General features: G+C 47.7%; 1 protein-coding gene across 1 annotated transcript; it reads right to left on the bottom strand.

The window, feature by feature from the left end:
* Nucleotides 1-1,486: 1,486 nt before the first annotated feature.
* Nucleotides 1,487-9,361, bottom strand: LOC132467391 (kelch-like protein diablo). The gene is made up of 7 exons (XM_060064652.1): nt 9,113-9,361; nt 7,978-8,129; nt 6,993-7,176; nt 5,254-5,397; nt 4,319-4,452; nt 2,153-2,364; nt 1,487-1,624 (listed from the first exon to the last, which is right to left on the bottom strand). Exons 1-7 carry the CDS (start codon nt 9,133-9,135, stop codon nt 1,514-1,516), a joined length of 960 nt encoding a protein of 319 aa, XP_059920635.1. The 5' UTR covers nt 9,136-9,361; the 3' UTR covers nt 1,487-1,513.
* Between the last annotated feature and the right edge of the window lie 1,040 nt (nt 9,362-10,401).

Raw genomic sequence — 10,401 nt, 5'->3', positions numbered from 1 at the left:
AGCTGGCTGTCGCCCAGCGTGGTTGACACACCGCCGTCGGTGTGTGAATGAATGGTTGTCGGTCGCTTTGGATAAAAGCTGTCCGAAAAAATCCCCTAAATGTAAATGCAAATATGAAGACATGCAGCGTCGCATTCCTTCTCCTCGTGCACTGTGCAGACAGGAGCTCTGTGACTAACGCACTGAGTCGTGATCGTCACTGCTGATAGGTCACGCGCTGTCAAGCCGTCTCGTTGTATAGAGGAACGGGGCAGAGCGCTTTGTAGGCTATCCACTTAATGATGTTTGGGTAATAAACGGGCATTATGGTGTCTAGGTGTCGGGTTTAAATAAACCTCTCTGACTCATGCAAATAACAACTTGCTGCTCAGCACACCTCGCCTGTCCCTCAAACCTCACGGCCGCAGGGCAGAAGACTTAATCACAAGCATCCGCGATGACACCTGATGGGACATCTCCATCAGACACGGAATAAACTGTCAATAAACGACATCACCAACATCTATGGGGTACTCAGTGGGAGGCGCCGTTCCTCTAACGAAACGGTTTGACGGTGCATAATCAACAGCAGTGATCGCGGCTCAGTGTTAGTCACAGACGACTCAAGACTCACTTGTTCAGAGTTTCCCCAGACCCCCCCCCCCCCCCCCCCCCCACCCCTCCCATGCACTTATTTTATGTTGTACGTCCTGGCACTTACTGTAAGCTCTTATTGTATGTCGTACGTCCTGGCACTTAGTGTACACACTCATTATATTGTTGTAAGCCTACGTCCTGGCACTTAATTTACGCAGTTATTGTATGTTGTAAGTTCTGGCACTTAATGTAGACACTTATTGTATGGTTTACATCCTTCTACTTAAAAGTAGTACTTGGCAACATGCTGTGTCTTATCCTAGCTGTCTTTGTTGTATACGGGGAATGGGTTAACCTAGTGATTGTTAGTGCTTGGTACTTGGTTCTATGAACATCCTTACTGAACCGACAGTAAGATTGTTGTTTCTCTTTCCTCTGACAAATGTACTTATTGTAAGTCGCTTTGGATAAAAGCGTCTGCTAAACGCCCCGAATGTGAGTGCAAAGCTACACTCCTGCTTAAGAGCGTTGTGACCATCGCTAACCCCATGGTAGATGATGGTTCAGAGCGTTGTGACCATCGCTAACCCCATGGTAGATGATGGTTCAGAGCGTTTGGACCATCGCTAACCCCATGGTAGATGATGGTTCAGAGCGTTTGGACCATCGCTAACCCCATGGTAGATGATGGTTCAGAGCGTTTGGACCATCGCTAACCCCATGGTAGATGATGGTTCAGAGCCTTTGGACCATGGCTAACCCCATGGTAGATGATGATTCAGAGCCTTTGGACCATCGCTAACCCCATGGTAGATGATGGTTCAGAGCGTTTGGACCATCGCTAACCCCATGGTAGATGATGGTTCAGAGCGTTTGGACCATCGCTAACCCCATGGTAGATGACGGTTCAGGGCTCGGTCTGGGGGCTCTGGGGTTCCTACCTCCACGTGTTGCTCTCGGGGTTGTACACCTCCACGCTCTTCAGGTGGACCACGCCGTCGGACCCCCCCGCCGCCAGCAGGGCTCCGTTGAAGACCACCAGCGACGCCTGAGGAAAGCACCTGTCAGCTCACCGTCTAAATGTACCTCCAGCTTTTATTTATTTTTATTTCGTTATTTTATTTCGGAGTAGGATGGCAGCAGATACAGGACAACATGCATTGCTTATTGAGGTGTTAATAAAGGATAGTATTATAAAAATATATTAGAAGTATAATAAAATATGTGCCAATATATATATAATATATGATTATAATAATATATCTATATATATATATATATATATTAGTATATAAGTATAAATTAGTATTTAAGGAATGTATAATAAATCTGGCAATATATAAAAATGTATAATCAGTATAATATATGATTACAATATACAGATATTAGTATACACAGTATATAAGTATAAATAATTGCATAAGGAATGCATAATATATAAGTTTAAGTCGTAGTATATAAGTACAAGTAGTAATACACAAGGACCAGGAGGTCATTAGGTCATGAGGTCACGAGGTCATGAGAGGTCATGAGGTCATGAGAGGTCATGAGGTCATGCGGTTCCTCAGGTGCCCACCTGGTTCCTCTTGCAGGTCATGTGCTTCACGGGGCTCCACCTCCTGGTGTCGGGGTCGTAGCGCTCCACAGCGCTGAGGTCCAGCCGCAGCTCGTCCCGGCCCCCGGCCACGTAGAGCTGGCCCAGGTAGGCGGTGCAGCCCGCCCCCTCCCGGGCACTCCTCATGGGGGGGCAGGCGGACCAGGAGCCCTCCTCAGGGCAGTAGCGCTCCACTGGGACGGAGACGAGGGAAGCACCAAATGGTAAATGGACTGCATTTATACTACAGCGCTTTTCCTACCAGTGGCCACTCAAAGTGCTTTACCATATCGCCCCAACATTCACCCATTCACGCACGCGTTCACACACCGACGGCCGAGTCACCCACTCAAGGCGACAGCCAGCTCGTCGGGAGCAGTGAGGGAGAGGTGCCTTGCTCAGGGAGACCTCGGAGGAGCCGGGGATCGAACCGGCAACCTTCAGGTTACAGATTCACGCGCTCTACCTCCTGAGCTAAGCCGACCGAAACAGCAGCACCTAGGGCCTAATATCCATTGCCGCTGCTAGCTATTTTGGGGCCCTAAGCATAACTCCTTTATGCCCCCCCACCCCCCGAAAAAAAGAATTGGTTTCTGCCAGTTTAACATTTTATTAAAACGCAAAAGTTAAATCTACTTTGTAAACACAGTTCACAGAACAGCCAAAACATACATACAGTACACTCAAGTATTGGAATGTCCAAAATCTTTTAAATTAAATAGTAGCAGTGAGGGAGAGGTGCCTTGCTCAGGGAGACCTCGGAGGAGCCGGGGATCGAACCGGCAACCTTCAGGTTACAGATTCACGCGCTCTACCTCCTGAGCTAAGCCGACCGAAACAGCAGCACCTAGGGCCTAATATCCAGTGCCGCTGCTAGCTATTTTGGGGCCCTAAGCATAACTCCTTTATGCCCCCCCACCCCCCGAAAAAAAGAATTGGTTTCTGCCAGTTTAACATTTTATTAAAACGCAAAAGTTAAATCTACTTTGTAAACACAGTTCACAGAACAGCCAAAACATACATACAGTACACTCAAGTATTGGAATGTCCAAAATCTTTTAAATTAAATAGTTATCCATAAATACAAACTTAAAACCAGAAGTATACAAGTAATAATAGATTTTTTTTTTTTTGGGGGCCCCCTCAGGACTTGAGGCCCTACGCGCAGCGCGTAGTGCGCGTTATGGGAGCGGCGGCACTGCTAATATCCAAACCATTACACATGGATGGTCAGACAAGGTTATTTTAAAAAGGTTCTCTCCTTGCACGTCTTCAAGTCGTGAAATTAGATTAGTCTCAGTTTATTGAAAAGGCTGAAGTTAACATGACACATGTTATCATAATTGTTTCGATATTTGGCCCTAGGTGTGATGAACACACATTTCCACCTTTAGCATGGTGGCCCACCCCTTATAGTTCAACACAATAGGATATTTTGCAATAAAGGTTTGTGCCATTGATTAAAACATAGACCACATCTACAAAGAGAGTGAATGAGAGAGGCACAGACAGTATTGTGATTGACAGGTCAGATAAAGAGATTGACCTGGGAGCTTGGGAATCATTGAAGCGGTCCCTTTCTCACAGACAGAAATAGACATGAGAATTGGCTTGCTCTCTTTACTTTGGCAGGGGAAAGTTTGCTCAAGAATGCCTCTGTGTGTGTGAGTTCATAAATATAGAATACACACTGCCCGTTAGCAGTGTGTATTCTATATTTAATCCAAGCATAACATAAACTTCCCAGAAGTACGTCAGTTTGTTAGAAATCCATTTTTCAATGTTTACTCATCTCTACCAGTAAGATCGTAAAAATTAACCACTACAAATTTCAAGCAATTTGAAACATACGATTAAAATAAATAAATAAAAAACTAAACTCCCAGCCTCAGGAAAGACAGAGCGGACTCTGTGGTGGGGATCCCAATCAGGAAATGGATCTCTGGGGGGGGTCTCACAATGGTTTAACCTAGAGATTATTAGTGCTTGGCCCTTGGTCCTTACTGTACCACCAGCGATATATTGCTGTTTCTCCTTTTTCTCTCAAATGTCCTTATTGTGAGTCGCTTTTACGTCATGGCCCCCCATGACGTGCAGGGGACCCCCACCCTACAGGCGACCCTCCTCTGGTGCCTGGTGGGGTCTCACCTGAGTTCAGGACTGTATCTCCATCACGGCCCCCCATGACGTAGAGGTGCCCCCCCAGCAGGACGGCCCCAGAGTGGGAGCGCCTGGTCCTCATGGGGGCCTGTCTGCTCCAGGAGTTCAGCACCGGGTCGTACCTGAGGGGGGGGGGATCATAACAATACTGATAATCACACTTTATTGTTGCTGCACTGTAACAAATAAAAAGCAGGGGAACATGAACAAGAGGACAGAGGAGGAGGAGGAGGAGGAGGAGGAGGAGGAGGAGGAGGAAGAGGAGGAGGAGTAGGAGGAGGAGGTGAGGAGGAGGAGGAGTAGGAGGAGGAGGAGGAGGAGGAGGAGGAAGAGGAGGAAGAGGAGGAGGAGTAGGAGGAGGAGGAGTAGGAGGAGGAGGAGGAGGAGGTGAGGAGGAGGAGGAGGACGAGGAGGAGGAGGAGGAAGAGGAGGAGGAGGAGGAGGAGGGAGGGGCGCATTCGGATACAAGAAATCCACATTGAATACAGATGAGCAGAAAGGTCCTTGCCACAAAAATATTGTACTTAGCATTGTGTAGTAAATCCTTGCTATCTTTGTTGTCTACGGGGAATGGGTTAACCTAGTGACTGTTAGTGCTTGGCACTTGGTTCTATGAACATCCTCACTATACCGACAGAGATATATTGTTGATCTCTTTCTTCTGACAAATGTACTTGTTGTACGTCGCTTTGGATAAAAGCGTCTGCTAAATGCCCTGAATGTAAAATGTAAATGTAAGATGAGTTCTGGGACGATGTATACTCGATCGATATCTGAAAAGACAACGTTCTCAGGGAGTTTGGAACAGGCAGCACTTTGAACGGATTGAGAGGCTGGGATCAGAACGGAGCCCGCGCGGCTCTCCGCTGGCCCACCTACGACGGGATACGTTGAGTCAGAGCAGCTTGCGTTCGGCTGCGTACCTCTCCACGGCACTGCTGGCAGTGATGCCGTCCCAGCCACCGATGGCGTACAGGTATCCATCCGTCTCCAGCAGACAGACTCCTGTGCGGGGGCTGCTCAGTGGGGCTATTTCTACACTCCAGACATCCGTGTGTGGGTCGTACCTGAGAGGGAGAGAGAGGGATGGCTGCCGCGAGTCCAACTTGACTTCAACCGACACCCGGGATGTCATCCTAGTTGTACTTTGTGTTTTAGGGCCGTGTCACTTTTGATGTAGCAAGTGATAAAATCCTGTGTGTTGCTCCCGTTCCTCAGTGTGGTGTGTGTGTGTGTGTGTGTGTGTGTGTGTGTGTGTGTGTGTGTGTGTGTGTGTGTGTGTGTGTGTGTGTGTGTGTGTGTGTGTGTGTGTGTGTGTGTGTGTGTGTGTATGTGTGTGTGTGTGTGTGTGTATACATATGTGTGTGTGTAGGTGTGTGTGTGTGTGTCTGCTTTTGTGTGTGCCTGCCTGCCTGTGTGTGTGTATGTGTGTGTATGTGTGTGTGTGTGTGCCTGTGTGTGTGCACGTTCATGCGTGCGTGGGTGCGTGTGTGTGCCTGTGTCAGAGAAATTTGGCTCTTGAACGGCCATAAACATCTCTGTGTCATTTTCCTTCGCTTCCCAAATTCAGTGGGAGGTCGTGTTCAACGTCAAGTGTTTCCACCACTCAGAGACGTGAGTCAGCTCCAACACTAACTCGTCCACTGTGACTGGAGAGAGAGCTCTGGGGGAAATATTATCAGCCGGCCCAATTCCAGTTGGTCAGGTTTGTTGCTGAACAGTGACACCTGGTGGCGGGCCAAGGGATTGTAGAATGTTGGTGTATTTCAGTGTCTCTCTGTGTTCACAATTCTTAATATGGGGTTAGCAGTCTCAAGATTGATGATAAGGGAAAGCTTGGGAATCTGGTTAACCATCATGATTGGAGCGATCAAAAGAAAAAAAGAAAAAAGACAAAGTGAATAAAACGATGCCTCTGGAATTTGTATCTCAGTTGTTGAAAAACTGAGGTCCATCTTTCTCTCCGGAGATGAATCTTATATGTTGAGGTTAACAACACACAGCTGTTCCCCAGAAGATGGAGGCCCCAGATAGTGTTGCTGTTCCCCAAAAGACAGAGGCTAAAGATAGTGTTAGTTGTATCCCACAAAACAGCGGCTATGGATAGTGTTTTTTGCCACAGTGTGGCAGCTAGAGTCACCACATGGTGCATGCACGTCTACACCAGTTGTTGAAAATATCAGTGTTTCCAACTGCAAGACACACACGCACACTTGCACTCTCTAACACATTCACGCACGCACGCACACACACACACACACACACACACACACACACACACACACACACACACACACACACACACACACACACACACACACACACACACACACACACACACACACGCGCACACGTATGAAGTTGTTTTTCGGCAGTGTTGGATGAATGATAATTAACTCTGTTGCTAAACTCAAATGGGTAAATCACAAAGCTCACAATCAAAACGTTTATTTTCACCCTGTCCTAAAAATCCTGTTTGAAGTTGGGATTATTTAAGGACAAGACATTTGTTTATAATTAAAATATCCTGAGATTCAAAAAAACGGGAAAGCTTTGCATTTAAAGGATTATACTTCAAAGGAAATACACAATGATTAAATATTAATGCAGGGAATTTAATTCAAATAGTTAAAAAAAAAAAGGAAAAACGACGACGATCTACCGCTCCACGTTGTCGTAGCAACGGATGCTGTCCTGTCCTCCGGCTGTGTACACCTTGCCGCCCAGGGTTCCCACTGCCGCGTTGCCACGGCGATTGACCATGGGTGCCGCCACCCTCCACTCGTTGTACTCCGGACAGAACTGTTCCACCGGACACGACGGATCATCCTGAGTCCAGCCGCCCACTTTGAGGAGAGAAAGACGAGGAAACACAACCTCAGTCTTCACAAATGTTTCACTGTCAACGCACACTCTTTTGTGTGATTTCGTTCTCCCTTCCCGAGCCCATTTAGGACTAAGGATGGTTAACTGTAGGGCGTGTATGGATGGAGTCTTAGTAGCTGTTTATGTTTCGTTTCGCGATTTCTGTTTATTATTAGACATAATTTGCGTCAGGTAAAGTGGAATGGGTTTATTTCTCCTCCTCATTGCGAGATTGGACTCGGAGTCAATGCCAAAAGGAGAAGCTGCTGATAGATGTTCGAGAGACTACTTAGATGGCTCTCAGTGCTGGCACCGATATTCACACAAGGTCGCCCAGGCAGCCATTAGCAGCAGCTCTGCGTCTGAGACAATATGAGCCACACTTCACAGAAATACCACCGAGAGAGGATCATTTATGGATGTGTCACTGACACAACGTACTGAGTGTCCAGAGTGCTCAGAAACTAGAGCGCTGGCGATCGCCACTCCAACAACACATATCCCCCGCTGCCTTCTATTTGCTTCATGTGGCTTTATCCCAAGTCCTCCCTTTTCAATTAGCGTTACAAGTCAGGGTTTTAACCCTGTCCTCCTGAGTGTGTTCTTGTGTGCGTTCCTGCAATAGGCGTATATATTTAGCTGTGAATGATGTTAAAAAATAAATGTGTGTGCTTATGTTGGGTCAATGTGCGTTGGATTTTGAATGTCCTGTGAAATCATGCAAACAAAATTAATAAATGGTAAACCAGGGGCCAGGTCTGGCTCAGGGACTGGGGACCGACCTGCCAACATGGTGTCAGTGAAGACGTCTCTGGGGGCCACCTTGCAGTGCTGCCTGCGCAGTGCCAGGGGCCCCGGTCGCTCCTTCTTGGGGGGAGGGGCCCCCGGCCCTTTGATGAGCATGTGACGCGACTCTGGCTCCTCGAGGGAGTTCCTGGAGGACGACATCATCGGCTAAATGTACTTAACAATATTAGAGAGTTAGCTGTCAGAGGAACAGAGAGGAGAGTAAGATGACTGAAGGACAGAGAGGAGGGTTAGATGATAAAGGGTCAGAGAGGAGAGTTAGATGACTGAAGGACAGAGGGGAGGGTTAGATGACTGAAGGACAGAGGGGAGGGTTAGATGATAAAGGGACAGAGGGGAGGGTTAGATAATAGAGGGTCAGAGAGGAGGGTTAGATAATAGAGGGATAGAAAGGGGAGTTAGATGATAGAAAGGGGAGTTGGATGATAGAGAGGGGAGTTGGATGATAGAGAGGGGAGTTGGATGATAGAGAGGGGAGTTGGATGATAGAGAGGGGAGTTGGATGATAGAGGGACCGAGAGGAGAGGAGAGATAGATTATTAGAAGGCACTTTAAAAAGGTGAGTTCTGAGTGATGTTTGGAAAGAATAAATATTAGGACGTTTACTGGTGATCTTCTCATGCTTACAATCGAAGGCTCCAAGTGAATCTTTCCAACAAGATACAATTAATTTAAATTGAGATAGCGTAATAATCGCAGTGCTGAACATAGTGTTGACAATATCTGAGAGTTTGTAAACTAACTGCAGTCTTGCAGTCTTGTGTTGTTCCTGGCTTTGAATAAGCTACCATTGGGAACGCGAATCCAATTAAATTATGAATTTTGAATCAAACAACTCGTCTCATTCTAGATAAGGCAGGCAAATGCCAATCAAACATGTTACGTTACTCTATCTTAATTCCTAAAAAAATTCCAAGCTTCCGAGTACAACATCCAGAAAAGGCCAATATAACTTAGTATCTGAGATCATCACATGTAGATGCACAGCTGCAATATTTTATTGTTGTTTTTTAGGGCAAGATTAGAAAATAAACTCTACACAGCAAAGCATTCTCTAACGATAAGCATACAACCGCCGTAATGCCAACAGCACATCTGAACGCAGATTACCCATGTTCATTGGCCAGGCCCATATCTGGTCTCCTCAGCTCTCAGTCTACTCCTGTCTGGATGGGTTTGAAGACCTTGACGCCCCTGTGCCTGGTAAACCCTCCTGGCCCGTCTCTGGCTCTCTGATCTATCGCCCCTGAATGGCTGTGGATGGATCCTCGTGGAGTAGCTGCCACACACCTCTCTGCTGCCAGGGAAATCCCACTCCCTGCCTCTTGAACTTCAAGTCCAACCCCCCCCCCCCGTCCACCACCCCCCCCCCCCCCCCCCCGCCAACCACCCCCCACTGCTGGCTATGTAGCAGACACAGCCCCCCTTCCCTTGGGGGAACCCAGGCCCCCGAGGCAGCTGATCCTCCAGATACAGTCACGACAGGACCTCGCAGCGCACTCATTTGACTCACTGTTCAACAGTGCGCTCTCGAGCGGGTGCACTCACTCCATCATCATTTCCAGACACAGAGAGGCATAATCAATGGCTCTTTTCACCCTGAGTCTAGACTATAATCAGCTGAGAGCCTCCACCATCCCCACAATATCCAACACGACACCTCCACGATTGGGCGGACGACGCCGAGAGAAAACTGCTCCCCCTTTTTCCTGATAACAATGAGCGTCCGAACCCCAGTCCCAGATGTCTGTTGCAATAACTGATGTAAAAACGTAAATGTGCCTCGCGAAAAAAAACCTGCTGCTCAACCTCCATCCCCCCTGCCGCCTAGCCCCCACCCCCCTGCCCCCCGGCACCCCGGCACCCCGGCACCCCGGCTACAGCAGGACTTCCTACTGAAGACGCTGTTAAAGTCGGCCGATCCCTATTGCCGATGTGTTGCCTCCTGACAAGTTAATCCGCTGTTGTCGTCCCTGCTGTCCTAAACATACATAAATAACAGGCCAGGGCTGTGACATTGACATTTCAGTTTCATGCCTAACAGACTGACCGAATGGCTCATCCATCTATTCATCCACCTGTCGCTCTGTCTGTCTTTCTGTCTGTCTGTCTGTCTGTCTGCCTGTCTGTCTGTCTGACTGCCTACCTTTCAGTCTGTCTGTCTGCCTGTCGGTCTGTTCGAACTAACTAACTAACTAATTATCCTACTCCATTATATCAATCCGATCGATTGACCACTTGTGTCACAGTGTTTGTTAAACGCTTCCCGTTCAATATGTTGTGGAGTAATAGAACGCCGGTCTCTACACACCAGCTGAGCTGGTGTCCTGCCGGTTCCTCCAGACGGATCCAACCAGGAGGAACTCCAGAGAGACCAGGCGGCCCAGTGATTGATTATC

The sequence above is a fragment of the Gadus macrocephalus genome, chromosome 11 (assembly GCF_031168955.1).
Source record: "Gadus macrocephalus chromosome 11, ASM3116895v1".
Lineage (NCBI taxonomy): Eukaryota > Metazoa > Chordata > Actinopteri > Gadiformes > Gadidae > Gadus > Gadus macrocephalus.
The sequence above is the reverse complement of the archived record's forward strand: the minus strand, read 5'-3'. Positions and strand labels throughout refer to the sequence as shown.